An 18,187-nucleotide genomic window follows, 5' to 3' on the forward strand; every position below is an offset into this window, starting at 1 on the left:
GACATTCAGGACGACGACTCCCCCATTACGACACCGCCAAGGTCTCAAGAAATAATAGACAGTTTAAGTAATAAAGACAATAAGTTCAATGAGACTGATTACGATATAAGTTATTTACCGAAGAGATTTAAAAACGAATATAATAGTAATGAAAACGAGAAGATCGAATTACTACATAAAGAAATTGAGTTTTTAAAGAAAGAAACAGACGAATTAAAGCGAGAAAATTTGAATTTAAAAATTCACGTTAACGATCTTGAAATAAAAGCTAACGATTCAAAAGGCAGACTCCACGAAACCATAAATCCAAATATTACGAGGTTTATGGATTCTAATGAAAACGGACAGCTTCCAAGCGAGCTGATCAATAGCTTGAAGGCATTAAATAATATTTTGACTTCTAAGTTGGAAAGATCGAAAGCCAATAATAGGGAACTAATCAACGAGGTTGACTGGTTGAAAGAACAACTCAAATCACCACTTGCTTTCAATAAGGAAAAAAGCGATTTTTCTGATCCCCATAAAGAAGAACTAGAAGCAGAAGTACTACTCTTACGAAAAGAAATTGGAAAAAAGCTGCAGCTAATAGATGAGGAGACGGTTAGCAGGGAATTCCAAGGTTACTATTCCAAGCTACAACTTTATAAGATTGACCGATTGTCTAAGGTTGAAATGTCTAATTTAATCAAAAATATGATGCTATCACTATTAATGAGTGATTATGACAATCTTCCTTATAATGCAGTCAAATATGGGAAATTTTTGAAATTGTCCATGAACTTCTTGGATACTCTTCATTCTGTGATATATAAAGATCAAAACGTTATTATCACACCATCTTCATACCTAAGAAACCCTGAGCTAGATGACGAGAACCTAAATAATTTGCTGACTTGCTTACAAGGGCTATTATCTACATGCACTGCTCTCAATAACTCTTAAATATACATTTAGCATCTCCATCAATATATACATTATTAAGTTTCTCAATAACTTTTGTTGCGGTCTTCCTCAGTAGAGATTTGGTTTTGTGTGACCAAAATAAATTCAGGCATGAAGGTCTTATTATTGCTTACATGACGAAAAGAGGTGATAAGGAACGAGAACTAAAACAGAACTACTGTTCAATTACTAAATAAGTTGATTGTGCTATAAATTGTCAGATAATAACACTGTTTTTTGGCACATCAATTTGCCAACGACATATACACTATAGTAGAGCTCTTTCTTTTATTGAGCAGGACAGTTATCTGAAGGAGAGTTGAGGACTTGCGGAGAGCATTTACTGGACACTTAGAGCTGTTTTGAAGGCTCTAAAGCTCACATTCAACATCGGAGCTATCACAGCTTGAACGAGGCTGCAAGGAAGGCAAAATGGTAAATTCCACCATCTCTTCCAGGACCCAAAAGTTTGATCCCATGGGTAGGTCCTCCAACACAAATAGTGTCCCCGAAGAAAATACTGGAGGCAATTCAGAGATGAGTCAACCTAGAAACTACGATTCGACCAGTGGTGATGTCGGGAAAAAGGATAACAATATCAAATTAGATATGAGTTCATATCCTCTGGCGGACAATCAAGTCCAGTCTTCTAAACAACCAGGTTCGAATCAATCTAATTTCTTATTCAACCCACGAAGACAAGACCTGATAAGTTTATTGTTAAATAATTACTCAACTAACAATAACTTTTTGTTACACGAAGGCTCACCGCCAAAACAGAGTCCAAATGATGCTTTGAGTGGGCAAGCACAGCTGAGCGCAACCTTTCCAAGTTACTATATGAATCGCCGTGACTCTTTGAATAATGTTCCTGGAAACGATTTGAATGGATCTCGTGTCAGCAGCATCTCGTTACAGCCTCCTCTTTTACAGCCCGTGAAGAATAACGAATATTCGGGTATCGGGTATGGTGCTAATCCTTTACAGTCTAGATCAAACAGTATTTTCAGCTCGTTGATACAGATGCCAAGCTCTAGTGGTAATTCCATCAGTGAACCTTCAGGAAACTCTAGCAATACGAGCGCAAGTACAACTTCCATGGGTGCAAATAATTTGAACAACTTTCATGAGAAAAGTCAAGATGAACAAACAAATAATGGCCACGTAATACAGAAAAATAGGCAGTCGTCTATCTTGCCACTAGGAAATGGTCAAGATCAGATTACATTGGAAGGCTTGGAGAATCTTATTGACAAGGAAGGTTGGGGAAATTTACTTGCGTGGCAGCAGCAGCAGCAACAACTACAACAACAGGAGCAACAACAACTACAGCTGCAACAACAACAACAACAACAACAACAACAACAACAACAGCAACTGCGGCAACGGCAACAACAACTACAGCAACAACAGCATCAGCGACAGCAGCAACTACAGCAACAACTGTTACAGCGACAAACAAGTCAGCAACAGGAGAACAGAAACTCTAAACCGAAAGTTGGTTCAGTAGATATGTCTTTGTGGGAAAATGCAGGTTTGCCAGGATCGATAAGTGGAATAAGTGGAAGCTTAAGTGAAATAATAGCAGGGATTTCTAATAACAATGTAAACTTTGGAAACATGAGCAACGAGCAAAGAAGAAACTCGATCTTGAAAGTTTTGAATGACCAGAGTAGTATCAAACGCTATCGCAAATCGAATGATAATGGACCTTCCAATAAGACTAATTTGAGGGAAGATATTTTCGAAAAGCCCAAGAAAGCGATAGAACTGAGCAAGCTGCCCGAAGAAAAATTACGCCTTTCACCTGCGTCATCGTTGTCTTCAAAATCGTCGGCTCACTATAATGATGAGCCTCAATCGCCAAAAACTTACCCGACGTCATATGGTTTACCTCCAGCAGTTGGTTCATCTTCTCAGCTGCCAAATCAGTACCAACAGAATTCGAACCAGTATCAGCCGACCAACTACCAGACTAAAGGTTACTTGAATTCACTCGCTCCAAGCTCATTAACTAAGAATTCTGCATCCTCAAATAATTATATACTATCCCAGCAGCAACAACAACAACAACAACGGCAGCAGCAACAACAACGGCAGCAGCAACATCCACAGCAACAACAACAAGAACATCAGAAACATGGACAAGAACAGCACTACTTGACAAATAACTTTCAATCAATGCAGAACCCTGCGAATAATACACCACTCGACAGTAGTCACTTGAAGGAAGACTTCGTTCCAGCACAGCTGTATGTAAAGTCTGAAGATGGCCGTCCCTTATTGGGGGCTACCAAAATAGATCAATTGATGCTAGTTATTCAGGCTCGCGATAAGGGCGTAATGAACCAGATCCACCAAGGACCTGATGGCAGCATCCTTGGAGCGGCAGACGGAAGCTCAGATGATTCGAGAGTACTACCGCAGCCTATAAGCTTAGTCGGTGGAGTTGATAAACCAAACAGAACGAAGAACGACTCTGAGAGCCCGGATGATCAGAAAAAGAGAAAAAAAACTAAAAATCAGCAATGTCCTTACTGCTTCAAATACTTCACGCAATCAACTCATCTAGAGGTTCATGTAAGATCTCATATAGGGTACAAGCCCTTTGAGTGCTCTTATTGCCATAAGAGATTTACTCAAGGAGGCAATTTAAGAACCCATTTGAGGTTGCACACAGGTGAGAAACCATTTACTTGTGAAGTGTGTAACAGATCATTCAGTAGGAAAGGAAATTTGGCAGCCCACAAATTGACTCATGAAAATTTAAAACCATATGAATGCAAGTTGGATGATTGCGATAAATCGTTTACACAGTTGGGTAATTTGAAGTCTCACCAGAATAGGTTTCATTTGGCTACGTTGAATCATTTGACAAATAAATTGGCAGAATTAAGTGGACCCGCAATTAATGAGTTGCCTCCCGACGAAAGAAACTTGCTTAACTATTTCAAAGACCTCTATAAGAATTCGAATAAAGGAATTAGAGGAAGAGGCAAAAGGTCAAATAATGATCAACTGTCAAGTCAATCACCACAATCGCAGACAAGTACAATCAACCATACAATAGGCAATGGGACTGGATTGGGCAGTCATTTCAATTCTTCTCAAGGACAAGTGAATTTTATCAATAACAACAGGTTGAGAAATTCAGGAGGACAAATCAACAACTATCAAGTATAGACTCTCATAATTACTTTTAAATATTTGTGTATGTTAACAGTTTCAATAGACTTAAGTAATATTACGAGAAAATAATGCGTAAATAAAAATGATTATCTTTAGGATATAAATAATAGAAAACTATACTTCTGGTCTAATCCAACGCGAACTCAAGATGAACTTCTTGTCCAAGACTTTCAGTACGTTGACAGGTAGTTCAATACCCTATACATTGAAAGAAAAGGTTGCCGATCCATTAAGTGGGTTCCCTAATAACAGATCAATATGGACTGTTTACAATGGTAGTAATCCAAAACAAAATAATATGGAAATATCGATATTTGAGTTCAATTTGAAAGATCCAAAGAATTTGAGAGATGGCCATGACCTTTTGGCTAGAAACAGTTTCAAGAAGTTGAGATCAATTAAATTTCCTGGGATCATCCCAATTATAGATTTCATTGAAAATGAAAATTTTCTTTATATTATCACTGAACGGTTACAACCTCTATATGACTATCTCATAAACAATAAGGAAAGGATATCGACTGACGCGAAGCTTCTTGGTTTATTTGAAGTGGGTCAAACCTTGGCGTTTCTCAATCAGACTTGCAATTGTCTACTCGGTAACCTTGATCTATTTACTTCAGTATATGTTGACAACGCGGGTAGTTGGAAGCTATTTGGATTTGAGTTAGCGACTAGCTTAGTTTCGGATCCTGAGCAGCCAATTTATAGGCTCTCAAACAGAATGCCCTCCTTTAACGAGTGCCTACCACCTGATGTCTCTGAAGGAGGTATAGAGTCGATTAAAGCATCCCCAATTAAGTTTGATTCCTTCAAATACGGGGTCCTCATTTATCTCATTTTGTCTAACCACGATTTCAATTCATTAACATCATCTTTTGTAACCCAGCCCAAATTGATGTCTGCTAAACTTCCTCATGCTATGTTGCCGTCATTCAAAAGGTTGATAAACGCCAAACCCAATTTAAGAATCACCATTGGAAATTTTCTCAAGGAGACAGCTTCCTTTTTTGAAAGAAATACCTTAATCAAATTCGATAAACAATTGGAAGAGGTAAAATACAAGAGCAATGAAGAGAAATTAGAGTTTTTTAGAAATGAGCTCTCACTGGTTCTTGATGGCAATGACGAATTTAAATTTCCTCCAGGGTTATTGGAAAATAGGCTAATACCACAGTTGATTGATCAATTTAGAATCCTTTCTAAATCTGAAGTCAATTATCCTTTTGCGCAAGAGGCTTTAGGAACAATTTTGAATCACTTACTTAAATTTGGAGCTTCTTTACCAGAGTCTTCCTTCAATAAACTTTTAAAACCGACAATTTTGCAAGCATATGCATTGCCAGATAGAACTATCAGGCTCACTCTATTGGGTCACTTGCCTTCCTACGTATCTTTTTTAACAGATTTTGAAGTTCAGCAAAACATCTTTCATAACATGCTTAGCGGATTTCAAGACAGTAATTTTGTTATACGAGAAACAACTTTAAAATCCATAACGGAGATTGTTGACAAAATATCAACCAAGCAGGTGAATCAAGATTTACTAAAGATTTTGGCGAAATCACAGATGGACCCGAAGCCTTCAATAAGAGTTAATACGCTAGTGTTAATTATTAAGATTTCAGATAAGATATACAATAATTCAAGGAATAATGTTTTAATAACAGCATTGTCTAAGTCATTACGTGATTCGTTTGTGCCTTGTAAACTAGCTGCATTGACAGGATTTGAATCCTTGATTAATGTTTTTTCGTTAGATGAAATTTGCGGAAAAATCTTGGGCCACTTAGCGATAGCTTTAATGGATCCTAAATCACAAAGAGTTAGATCTGAGGCAAAGAGAGTTTTTTCTTTATATTTTCAAGCCGTCGAAAGGAATGCATCAAATTTGCCAACAGCAGAACCCGATGATGAAGATGAAGAAAAAGAGTTTTTTAGAAAGTATGCTCCAAGCACAATTCCAGAGGCAGAGAAAACAAGTGCTGCTCCAACAGCACTGTTCGGATGGAATATAGTCAACAAGCTAGTTTCAGCATCAGCAGTTGAAGGCGAAATGAATAAAGAGTTCAACTCCTCTACGCCCGATTTGACGCGTTCCACCACTCCAGACCAACATAGAGCAGCACGGGAAACCCATAGAAACATTCCCCCTAAACAAAAACCTACTCCAATTGTCAACTTCGATGAAGACGCTTTTGACGATGGTTGGGGTATGGACTCTGAAGAAGAGCCTTTACAGCAATCGATAGAGTCACTAAGCGTAGCCGAAGCTACATCACCTTCGAATTTTAGGGCGCCAGCACGGCCCGAGCACCAGCCATCGGCTCCAAAGAAACCTACGGCAAGATTAAACAACGTTAGGCAACATTCAAAGTCCCATGGCCTAAAACTTGAATCTCGTAAGGCCAAGAAACCAACATCGGCCCTAAAACTCAACTTAATTGACAACGATGATCAGGAAGATAATTGGGATAGTGGGTGGTAACATCTCACAAAACAATGCACATACACACGTCTATAAAATACATATAATTAACTGCGCGTAGATCATAATATGATTTCTTTGTCAAATGACGTTAGTATATTTGTATCCAGACGAGGATCATGACGTCAATGATTGTATACGATATGTGTTGTCGCAAGTGAGGTCTCTATCAACGCCCAGTATCAACTATTTCAACAAAACAATCCCGGATAAATTATTGTATATAGTCGGGGATGATGACTTGTCCAAATTAATCGATTACAACAAGGTTGATGACCTTCCAGATTTATTGAACTCGGTCAATAGTGTCACGGAACATACAGTCTTCATAGTAGAGTCACTTGGCCTTATAGTGGCAAACACAAAACTAGATTATAACGAGCTAAACTCTATGGCAGTTGATTTATTTCAAACATTAAAGAAGAGGGGGGGATACATCATTGATGAAAATAGAAACAACTTCGTCGTGCTCAATTGCCACAAATCATTAGCCGTCTCTGCTGATATGCTACAAGACATATAGAGAATTAAACGATATTGTCCACACTACGAAGTCCGGCCAGTATCTAGTGACCACTTCGAATGTAAAAATTGTAGTCGTAAAAGATGTAAAATACTGCAAGATAATTCCGTACTCTTTTTGGGTCTTGACACTATTTACTTGTGGGATTATTGTATAGGTGAAGTTTTCTGAAGCCTACGGATGTCACTCGCATAGCTAAAAAGCTCTTGGTGGTATTCTATCAAACGGAGTATTTAACTCTTTTCGAATCCATTATTGACAGCGGCCCTCATTTGAGTGGTATACTAAAAACACCGAAGATGTTTGGGGTGACGTATACGAGCGGTTTGTAATTCTTCCGCATTTTGGTTGGATGCGCTGATCATAAGTTGCCTAAACAAAAAAAATAAGATCAGGGATCGCGGAATTGTGGAGTAAAAGTGAATGAAACGGTAAAAAGAAAGGGCTTCGTTTCAACTCATTTTTGAATGTTATTTATTACCGTTGTGATAGTGGGGATCTGTAAAAACTATAAAACATATCAATTTATCAATCTGAATTCATACAATATTCGTTGTTACTAATTTATTGAGTGAGTGAGTGAGTGAAACTGATACATAATAAAATGACGCTATGTCTATCTCGAGTCGACAGTGCTAGAACGATATACAACGATGCAAACTATAATGAAACGTTGATACAAGAGCTAAGATTACAAAGGGAAAATTCACAAAGCTTCAGGGTGCTCGATCTGGCTTCCGGTAGCTATATAGAAATCAAGCTATCAGCAGTGGTAGGTACGCTTGCGCCGTTCAGAAAGATTTCGCTAGCTGATATAAGTATATGCCATTTAATAGCCTACTTACACGAGACGAAATTTAAAGATTCTGATGTTGCGGTGAATCAAATAAGGCTCATTGGGATGGGAAGGTTATATCATTATAATGATACGACGCTCCTTTCAGACATGCATTTCTCCACATTTCATTTGGCGATTAATAAAAATGTTCCCCATATGTCTATAACGATTCCATCTGTCCTCCACAGTCAAGATAACGGAGTGACATACATCGAGACAGCCTCCAAGAAGTTAGCTAGAATGAAGAGGCGTTGGGAGATGAAGAAGGCTTCTTCAAATAGGGTGTCTAAAAGAGCTCTGTTAATGTGCAAACTAAAAAACTTTTTCTTTTACAACAGTAAGTACGCTGCAATAGTCTACGATGATTTATAGTAGCGCCTGTATGATATAGCATAATATTTACGACTTTGAAATGCTAGAGTTTCATTAGAAGTATTCTTTCTGTAGAAATAACATAAACTCCCCACCTAGGATCTTCGTTACAATTGTTTCAGTAATTAGACATTTTATTTAAAGGAAATATACAAGAAGATCTGACGACCATCATAATATATTAGTTGGTAAGAGTTTTTCAAGATTCATCCTATGAAAAAGTTCTTAATAACCTAAAGCAGCTAACTTCTTAGCAGCGTCAGATTCAGCAGTGGATGACTTAGCAGCCTCGACCTTCTTAGCCAAAGCCTTCTTCTTTGCGTAGTACTCGGCGCTGTGCAACTTTCTCTTCTCTTCTAATTTATCGACAACATTTTCGTACTTCCAGCCAACAGCACTTGATAACTTACCGACAGTGGTGTATTTTCTACCAGGTCTCAATCTCAAAACTCTTAAGGCTTGTGGAACAACAACTCTCTTCTTTTTGTCGTATGGTGGTGGGATACCTTCGAAAACCTTTAATCTCTCTAATGCAGCCTTACCTCTAGCGGTTTTGTGAGGAATCATACCTCTGATAGCCTTGTACAAGATTCTGGATGGAGCCCTGAAATGGAATGGACCCTTCTTCTTGTTGTATCTAGTGGCCTTTCTCAAGTAATCGTGGTACTTCAACTTGTTTCTGAAGAATTCTCCTGAGATGTTAAGAGCTTCACATCTGACTACTACAACCTTTTGGCCATTCAATAATTGCTTAGCAATAATGGAAGCCAAACGTCCTAATAAGTGGCCCTTACCATCAATAGCAATAACTGGCTCAAAGCTTGACATTTTGTTTAGTTCTTTGTAGTTAAGAAAAAAGAACGAGCTAATCCAGATATTCGAAATAAAATTTTCAAAGGTGAATAGTGCTTCCAGAAAATTTGCGAAAAGAAAAACTTGAGAAAAAAGTCGCGCCTGCAGATAACAAAATAAAATGTGAGAAGCACACTGATTTATTTATTGCGTAGGTGAGAAACCCTAGGTCCTGGACACTTAATATTAAGCCTGTATATTGATATCTGATCACAGATATATAAAAAGGATGACCAGGTAGGCGTGCAGCATCAAAGTGCAACACAGTTTTGGACCCCCAATAGAATAGGAATAGGATTGAAAAGCGGTGGGGGGACAATATTGCAGACACAAATTTCAACCACAACTATCAGAGTCACTTACTGGGGGTGCGTAATTCTTCTAAGATAACGACCACTAAATACAAATACCATTCATTCTCCAAGCTTTATATTTTCTATTTCCCTATACTTTTTATATATGCAAATCTTTTGATTCAATTAAGTTGTTGAGGACAGCTATAATAGCTTGCATTGAAGCTTCAGTAACATCAGATTCTATGCCACATCCCCAGTTGGAAATGCTTGCGTTTTCTTTATTCAAGAATTTCAATTCAATGTAGGTCGCAGCCTTTCCTTGGGTACCGCTACCTAAACTATGTTCATTGTAAGACACCACTTCAAATAATCTTGAAAACTTATTTGATACAGCCTCAACAAATGCGGAAATCGGGCCATTTCCAGCACCATTAATGTATACTTTCTCGCCATATATCGAAAGAAGAGCTGTGATTTCTCTATCAGTGGTGGCCTTTGACCTCGTGAGTTCATAATCAAGCAATTTGATTGCAGCGCTGCTCCCAGAAAGATACTCATCTTTGAATAATTGAGATATTTCATCTGCCTTCAACTCTCTTCCTAAATTGTCAGCTTTTCTTTGTACTATATTTGAAAATGCAACTTGCATTTTTCTTGGTAAGTCTAAGCCTAAAGAGCGTAAAATCACCCATGCTGCTCCTCCCTTACCTGACTGAGAGTTCACTCTAATGACAGCTTCATAGTTTCTGCCGATGTCCTTTGGATCTAATGGGAGATAAGGAACTTTCCATTGTAAATCTCCCTCAGCAGCTCTCTTTTCAGATCTGGAAAATCCTTTCTTAATGGCATCTTGATGAGAACCAGAAAATGCGCACACAACCAAAGATCCACCATATGGTGTTCTGGGATGAATTGGTATCTTGTTGCATCTCTCGCTTATTTCAATGATATCTTCTATATCAGAAAAGTCTAAGTTTGGAGACACACCCTGTGTGTACAAATTCAAGGCAACTGTAACTAGGTCTACATTTCCAGTTCTTTCTCCATTTCCAAAGAGGCATCCTTCTACTCTGTCAGCGCCAGCCATCAAACCTAACTCAGCAGCAGCAACTCCACATCCTCTATCATTATGTGGATGAACAGAAACGCAAACTTTCTCTCTCTCTGAGATATTTCTACAAAAGTACTCAATTTGATCTGCGTAGATATTAGGACTAGCCACCTCAACAGTGGCTGGTAGGTTGAAGATGATTGGAGCCGCAGTAGTTGGTTCCCAGATGCTCTTAACAGCCTCGCAAATTTCGACTGCAAACTCTGTGGGTGTATCTGAAAAACATTCTGGTGAAAATTCCAAAGTCCATTCTGTGTCCTGAGCCGATGGGTCATCTTTAGTCAAAGATCTGACTAATTTTGTAGTCTCAACGGCCTTTTCAATAGCATCATTTTTTGACATGTTAAAAACGACATCACGGAAAACGTCTGAAGTGGCCAAATAAATATGAATAGTAGCCTTTTTAGCACCTTTTACAGAATCGACTGTCCTTCTGACCAATGGTTCTCTAGACTGTGTTAAAACCTGGATTGAAACATCATCTGGGGCGTTTTCAACTGCGTATCTCGTGAAGTCAAAGTCCGTTTGTGAGGCAGATGGGAATGATACTTCAATTTCTTTGAAACCAACTTCCAACAACTTGTGATAATATTCCTTCTTCTCTGCAATGGACATAGGATCAGGCAAAGACTGATTCCCATCTCTCAAATCGGTGGAAAGCCACCTTGGAGCTCTTGTGATACTCTTGTCGGGCCAAGTTCTATCTGGCAACGAAACTCCCTTGAACGGAACATACTTTTTTGATGGATCCTTAAGCATGTTTTTGTATGCCAAAGGCATAGCTTTCTCGAAAAGTCTAAGTGATTGCTTGAACATCTCTAAATCCTTACCTAATAATTGCAAAAAATAAGAAATTGAAAAAATCTCATGTAATGCCCTTGATTATCAGTCTTTTTCTAATTGGAAAAATTGATTTCAATTTTAAGGAAATAATGGAAGGATTATATAGCACCTAAGTATAAGTATTACTATTTTTGAACAAAAGCTGAAGCTAGAATTTTTCATAACATGTCTGACTCTTTCGCAGAAAATTTTCGCTCGCATCACCAATTACACGTGAAGAGAACCAACCCCACCTCAAAAAAGCGTTCATGATGTCCCTAGAACTTGGCATCCTCATTGAATAAAGAAGATAGATCAGTTAGAATGGCAGATGGCGATTATCCTCTAATAGAAGCAAAACTGTGCAAAGCATGCAAAACAGTGTATCTTACTATATGTATTGCTGCGAAAAAAGTCAACATTTAATCTTTCATCAGTAGCGAATGAAGATCCTGCTAAAATATATAGCAGAGCCGTTAGTAAAAGGTTAGCAAGCCCATTGTAGAGAATATCCATATCCTGCATTCCTGTGATGCTATAGTGTAAAGAGTTTTTAAATTAAGGATCACATAATAGCACCCAAGGCAAAATTTATAGAGTAGATCTCTATCACCAGTGGAGTAATGTTTTTGAGCTCAGTGGGAGCAATTGAATACAATGAGAGATGTGTAGTTTCGGTTCTAAATTCTTTTTCAATTAGATTCTTGAATAGCAGGAAGACAATGCGAGAGCCGTGATAACTCCAACTTGGTACGCAGAACGAAAGTGAGCCCAATGGCAACGATTTGGACTAATCAGCGGAGAATGGCTAGGTACATGATTTATCATTAGATCTCCTACCTTCGGAGGTCTTTCAAGTTGTTAAAAGATATATATTTCTAACTTTGGAACTTTACTATCTCTTGGAAGTCTCGTGACACGAGATGCCCTTTTCCATTAAATTTTTTTTTTCTTTTACTTAAGATGCCCTTCCTAACTTACTTCTAAATTTTTAGCAGAATTACGAATTGGTGGAAATCAGAATAATAAAATGGCTAAAACAGGGGCAAAATCAGCAAAGGCTGTAAAGAAGCAATCTAAGAAACAGGCACCAGTAGCCAAAAAAGATGAGAGCTCTTCAGAGTCCAGCTCAGAAGAAAGCTCGTCAGCCTCAGAAGCAGATTCAGAATCTAGCTCAGATTCCGACTCTGATTCTTCATCAGACTCAAGCTCTGACGAAGAAGAACCATCATCCACACTGAAGGCAAAAAAAACAGAGAAAGCTAAAAAGGCTGAATCTTCAGACTCTGAGTCTTCTGAATCGAGCTCTTCTGAATCAAGCTCTGGTTCAGACTCAGACTCAGACTCAGATTCAGAACCTGATACGAAGAAAAAGAACACAAAGAGTAAGAAGGCTGAAAAGACTGATGAGAAAGTGTCGAGCTCCTCTGAATCTAGTTCTAGCTCTTCAGAGTCTGATTCAGAGTCTGATTCCAGCTCGAGCTCTGAATCAGAAGATGAGAAAGAGAAAGAGAAAGCTGCTAGCAAATCCAAAAAGTCATCGAAAGCTAAATCTGAGTCCAGTTCAAGCTCGAGTTCAAGCTCAAGCTCAAGTTCAAGCTCAAGTTCGAGTTCGAGTTCTAGCTCCGATTCAGAATCAGAATCAGAATCAGAAGCTGAAGCCGTTTCTAAAACTAAAACACCAGAAAAGAGAAAAGAGGAATCTGCTTCAGAAGAAGAACAACCAATTCAAAAGAAGCAGAAGGTCAATGAAGAGCCTGCTACTTTGTTCGTAGGAAGATTATCATGGAATATTGATGATGATTGGTTAAAGAGAGAATTCGAACCGCTTGGAGGGGTTATTGGAGCTAGAGTTATTATGGAGAGAGCTACTGGTAAATCGAGAGGATATGGATATGTTGATTTTGATTCAAAATCTGCTGCCGAAAAGGCCTTGGCTGAATTTCAAGGCAGGGAAATCGATGGAAGACCAATTAACCTTGATATGTCAACCGGACAACCACGCGCTTCTAATCCAAGAGTCGACAGAGCTAAACAATTTGGAGACGTACCCTCAGCCCCTTCGGACACTTTGTTCGTTGGTAACTTATCTTTCAATGCGCAAAGAGACAATTTGTACGAAGTTTTCGGTCAATATGGTACCGTCGTATCTTGCAGGATCCCTACACATCCAGACACTCAACAACCAAAAGGATTCGGCTATGTTCAATACGCATCTGAAGATGAAGCAAAGGCTGCATTAGAAGCCTTAAATGGTGAGTATATCGAGGGACGTCCATGTAGATTGGACTTTTCGACTCCAAGGAGCAACAACAACTCTCCAAGACCAGCCTTTGGACGTGGTCGTGAAAGAGGAAACACTGCTTCTCCAAGGCCAGCAGCTAGAGCTACAGAATTCCAGGGAAAGAAGAAGACATTCGAATAAGTATCATTATGACGCTTTTTCAGTGAGAAAAAAAAAAATTATTCATTCTGGCTCTTTCCTTTTCTATCGCATATGTAACACTACCGTCTAGTTAAATAAAGTAGTAACAATACCTATAATTTTGTTTTAATGATCGCTAATAAGTACTTCTTTGGATATGTAGGACTGAGCATTTTTTCCCCAAAATCTAACCCTCTTTTGGTTCAATCCCTCTCCGGCTCGGGCTCCTGGCAATAAAATTTACGAGTACTGCATATAGAGATATCAACGATACGGTTGAGGATCCCTTTATACTACTATGGCGTTTGTCATATGAACGTTATATTTACATTCGTTGAAGTGATTTTAAAAAGACGCAAATACATAATACGTATAGAGTGTCATAAAAAAGTGTCGTGGCGTGATAGTTTTAGATATATATATATCATTAATGGCCGTTCTTGAATGATGAGGCGGGCCGTTACGAAGATAATATCGAATAAGAGCATACGGCCGTCATCAAACGAATCGAATTTTAAGATAGACTTCAATTCTGTGGAGGATTTTTATGTTCAGTTAGATGAACCGCACAACTCATGGCTTCCTGGGGATGAAGTCTCTGGACAAATCATATTCATATCGAAGAAAAATCTAGCTAACATTGTGATAACGCTTTCATTGATAGGCTACGTAAAGATAAATGCTTCGTCACATTCAAAGCTCCGAACTAATAAATACTCGTTATTCAATCATACTATAAAAATTTATGGGGATGACCATCCTCCTGTGAATCTGCGACGAGAATCAAATGATTTTTCAAATGGATTATTTAAGGGAGAACACAGATTTCCGTTCATTGTCAAGTTACCGAAAAAGAGGGTTTATACCAGCATAGATTTTGGAAGGGGATCCATAAATTATCTTTTAAAAGCCGTGATAGGGGATGCTTCTGAAATGCAGATGCCCGCATCTCCAAATGTATCGAGCTCCTCTGACTCAACCAACTCACCTGGTGGTAATTTCATAACCAGAGCCAAGCATCTAAAGATAATTCAAAATTCTGTTTATTCTTCGGAAAAAACAATACGATTGATAGATCCAATTGACGTGGCAGAGCTCCCACCTGCCAGACCGAAAAAGTTAATAATAAAAGATCCCAGAAAATCAAAAATACTATCAAGGACCCAGTCATCTGCTTCAAATAATTCTGGAAATACTATAAGTACTACATCGCCAATAGAAGTATTGGGTGAGCATGAAGATGGAGAACACGATTTAAATGTAAATGGTGTTGGAAATAGGACGGCTGTCAATCCTAGCGTATCAATGTCGTCGGTTGTATCTTATCCTGGTGGCGAAAAGCCAGAATTCATTAAAGTTGCATTAGATATACCTCAAAGGGGCTACTTGAGAGGAGAATTGATACCAGTAAAGCTTACAATTAATCATTTAAAAAAAATACAAGACTTGAATGGTATAATATTGACTTTCGTGAGGGTTTGCCGACTAGACAATGGGCCAGACGCTACATTCGAATCATTCAGAAAGGATCTTCAACAGCTGGTTATTCCCTTATATGTTGATCCAACGTCTCTTCGGGCGGAGATTAATACTAACATTAGGGTTCCCGCCGATGCTTTTCCAACAATAGTAGGGTGCCCTTTGGTATCATTTCAGTACTTTATTGAGGTTTTAGTGAATCTTTCGGGCAAATCAGTTGCACTTGATAGAGTGGGGCATAAAGATACCGGAATACTGTCAGAGGAGCCGGTAAGTCTGACTATAATTGACCCCTCAGGCTTACGAAATTTTAAGTTCAACTTTAATTTCTCGACTTCTTCTTCAGAACAACATGAGAGATCTGACTTCATTTATACGGATAAGTATAAAAGAATGAAAAAGTTCTTGCAATTAAACACAGAAGTCATTATTGGTACTCATAGACTGAAGGGTGGAGGTCCAAATCGTCTTCCTGATGCAAATGTTGCATCTCCTATATCACAAAGATCGTCCGTTTCGTCAAATGCATCACCAGGAACTATGAGTCAAAATGATTCGTCACCTCATGGGGTTACTCCTCATTCTATTCCTACCATACCCTATATTAACCCAATACCAGAATCCGTCAGAGTTACTGACTTTGAAATCCCTCCATATGTTGAGAATGGGTCCAACTCGGTTGCTGTTCCACGCTACGATGAAGTTCAAAATTCGGTTCAGCCACCTGAGATACCCATACCCGATCCAATACATCTATCAGAAAAGGATAGGATGAAAGCTCACGAATCTAGTTTATTGCCATCTGAACCAGTGTTTGAACTGATAGAGGAAGGTCCTAACGACTCAACTGATCAATCTGAAGGATTTCTGAGTAATCTCGCAGAGGAGCCAGATTATTCGGACCATCCTATCTCAAGAAATGAATCACCGTTCCAGTATTTTGTTCCACCTTCAGGCTCTTCATGGGATCCGACAACAAATTCGTATGGCGATGATGGAAACGAGCTGGTAAGTTCTAATCCGACGGCTCGAACAGCTCCAACTTATGATTTATCGCAAAATGATAGATTATTGGTGGATGTGGATAATTCAACTAGTAGAAATTCAAGTGCAGAAGGAGGTCACTAGAATTCAACATGCATCTTCATAAAAATCTGACGTATGATTCGAAATGAAAAACACAAATGTAAATTATCGATTATGAACAATCCCATGCAAATAAGTTTATTTAATATATTTATCTGAATATACTAATAAGATAATACAATCAATTTCATTAAAATATAGATGGAATATGCTATTAACTTGTCACTTCGATTCGTTATAAAATTATTGGCTACTAGCGAGATATAATTGTTTCTGTAACACTGTCACATTCTCTTTCAATTGGTCTCTTTCTTGTTTCAAGATATACAAATCTGCTTCTAAATCTTTTACTTTCATATTGTAATGAGCATTTGAGAAAACCTCCTCATCATCTTCATCTTCACCAGCCCCTGTCTCAAATTCAGAAGCTTCCCCGACAACCGGAGATACTTGTTTAGATGTCCTCTTACTTGCTCTACGGAACAATTTCAACTCATAATTTTCCTTTGCCAATTTATCGAGTAGAATCTTTTGATTCCTTAATTCGCTCTCATTTAACTTCAAAGCCTTGCTAGTATTGTTAACCGATTGCAAAGCGTCGCGATAATTGTCTTCCAAATTTCTGAGCTCATGCAACCTTTGGTTCAAATCCTCTTTCAAGTTATTAATTTCAGTAGAGGACGTCGTCTCGCTCTCTTTACTGACACGCAAGAGATCATCCACTTGCTTCTGCAACTGAGCAACAACTAAATTTTCTTCAGGATTAGAGTCCGACACACCTCTCGAAGACATGTCATTATTTCTTGTTGACCAAATACCAACTAGTGTCTCAAGTTGAGAAGAGATCTCTCTTCTTGATCTTGTGGTCGACTCATTACCTGTAGAAAGATGATCTATATCGCGAGAATCACTTTCAGATATCTCATCTTCAGAATGTATTGTCTTGTAATTTTGAAATTCTAAATCTAAGCTTTCATATTTAGCTTTCCAATCGCTGATTTCTTTGTGTAATACTTCTTGGTCTTTGACCTGAGCTGTAAGTTTATTTATCTTCCCTTCCTGAGATTTAATAATTTTTTGAAAGTTGGATAAATCAGCCATTTGGTTATTCATGAACGGTTCAAATTCATTAAATTTCGAAGTCAACGTTGAGTTTTCTTGCTCCAAGTAAACGAGTCTATTTTTTAATTCTAATCTTTCGATTTTATATTTAGACAACTCTGAAATTGAAGCTTTGGAGTTCGAGCCTTGAGAACTTTCGATGTCAAGCACAGCAGGATCAATTGCACTTTTCAATTCAGCAATGAGACCATCCTTTTCATCGAGCTGTCTCTGGAGGCCATCACTATCAGATTTGTGAGATTCTTTTAAATTAAAAAGCTCCTTCTGAAGGGTGTCAACTCTTTTATTTGAGATTTCAGATTGCGCTTTAGCGGTGGTTTTCAACTCACTTATCTCATTATTCAACTCTTTTATAATGTTGCTCATCTTTGCATCAATTGCTTGCTGACCATTGAAACTACTTACAGATGCAGTTCTTGAAGATCTCAAATTGGTATCCTTCTCAGCATAACTTGATAAAGCCTGCCTTAACTTTGGAGTGGTATCTCTATCTTTGTCAAGGTCAATACCTTGTTCATAATTTTCAAGTACAGATGCGTGTCCGTTATGATAAGATTCTCCTGAAGCAGCAGCTAGAACATCTTTTTGGAAAGAAACATCTTCAGAAGATTCGTTGCCCGATATAGTTCCTGATGGCACATC

General features: G+C 38.3%; 9 protein-coding genes across 9 annotated transcripts in view; 7 read left to right on the forward strand and 2 right to left on the reverse strand.

The window, feature by feature from the left end:
• Positions 1-942, forward strand: part of PRCAT00003130001 (uncharacterized protein) — a gene marked incomplete at both ends in the record, with an annotated part of 1,479 nt that extends 537 nt beyond the window's left edge. Inside the window, one exon of the mRNA XM_062953032.1 lies at positions 77-942. Within this exon, the coding sequence (XP_062809875.1) occupies positions 77-942 (866 nt within the window). The remainder of the gene's footprint in view (positions 1-76) is intronic.
• Positions 943-1,374: 432 nt separating this feature from the next.
• On the forward strand, positions 1,375-4,125 carry PRCAT00003131001 (uncharacterized protein; the record flags this gene model as incomplete). Its single annotated transcript, XM_062953034.1, has 1 exon — positions 1,375-4,125. One exon carries the CDS (start codon positions 1,375-1,377, stop codon positions 4,123-4,125), a length of 2,751 nt encoding a protein of 916 aa, XP_062809876.1.
• Positions 4,126-4,279: 154 nt separating this feature from the next.
• CEX1 (Cex1p) lies at positions 4,280-6,619 on the forward strand (the record flags this gene model as incomplete). The annotated part of the gene is made up of 1 exon (XM_062953035.1): positions 4,280-6,619. The coding sequence occupies one exon, from the start codon at positions 4,280-4,282 to the stop codon at positions 6,617-6,619; it is 2,340 nt and encodes a 779-aa protein (XP_062809877.1).
• Positions 6,620-6,704: 85 nt separating this feature from the next.
• On the forward strand, positions 6,705-7,142 carry PRCAT00003133001 (uncharacterized protein; the record flags this gene model as incomplete). Its single annotated transcript, XM_062953036.1, has 1 exon — positions 6,705-7,142. One exon carries the CDS (start codon positions 6,705-6,707, stop codon positions 7,140-7,142), a length of 438 nt encoding a protein of 145 aa, XP_062809878.1.
• A 604-nt stretch (positions 7,143-7,746) lies between these two features.
• Positions 7,747-8,352, forward strand: PRCAT00003134001 (uncharacterized protein; the record flags this gene model as incomplete). The annotated part of the gene is made up of 1 exon (XM_062953037.1): positions 7,747-8,352. One exon carries the CDS (start codon positions 7,747-7,749, stop codon positions 8,350-8,352), a length of 606 nt encoding a protein of 201 aa, XP_062809879.1.
• Positions 8,353-8,577: 225 nt separating this feature from the next.
• RPL16A (60S ribosomal protein uL13) lies at positions 8,578-9,180 on the reverse strand (the record flags this gene model as incomplete). Its single annotated transcript, XM_062953038.1, has 1 exon — positions 8,578-9,180. The coding sequence occupies one exon, from the start codon at positions 9,178-9,180 to the stop codon at positions 8,578-8,580; it is 603 nt and encodes a 200-aa protein (XP_062809880.1).
• A 477-nt stretch (positions 9,181-9,657) lies between these two features.
• Positions 9,658-11,427, reverse strand: LEU4 (2-isopropylmalate synthase; the record flags this gene model as incomplete). Its single annotated transcript, XM_062953039.1, has 1 exon — positions 9,658-11,427. One exon carries the CDS (start codon positions 11,425-11,427, stop codon positions 9,658-9,660), a length of 1,770 nt encoding a protein of 589 aa, XP_062809881.1.
• Positions 11,428-12,463: 1,036 nt separating this feature from the next.
• On the forward strand, positions 12,464-13,858 carry PRCAT00003137001 (uncharacterized protein; the record flags this gene model as incomplete). Its single annotated transcript, XM_062953040.1, has 1 exon — positions 12,464-13,858. One exon carries the CDS (start codon positions 12,464-12,466, stop codon positions 13,856-13,858), a length of 1,395 nt encoding a protein of 464 aa, XP_062809882.1.
• A 444-nt stretch (positions 13,859-14,302) lies between these two features.
• On the forward strand, positions 14,303-16,465 carry RIM8 (Rim8p; the record flags this gene model as incomplete). The annotated part of the gene is made up of 1 exon (XM_062953041.1): positions 14,303-16,465. The coding sequence occupies one exon, from the start codon at positions 14,303-14,305 to the stop codon at positions 16,463-16,465; it is 2,163 nt and encodes a 720-aa protein (XP_062809883.1).
• Positions 16,466-18,187: the final 1,722 nt, after the last annotated feature.

The sequence above is a fragment of the Priceomyces carsonii genome, assembly GCF_900007245.1.
Source record: "Priceomyces carsonii strain CBS4050 genome assembly, scaffold: Debaryomyces_carsonii_scaffold_3, whole genome shotgun sequence".
Classification (NCBI taxonomy): domain Eukaryota; kingdom Fungi; phylum Ascomycota; class Pichiomycetes; order Serinales; family Debaryomycetaceae; genus Priceomyces; species Priceomyces carsonii.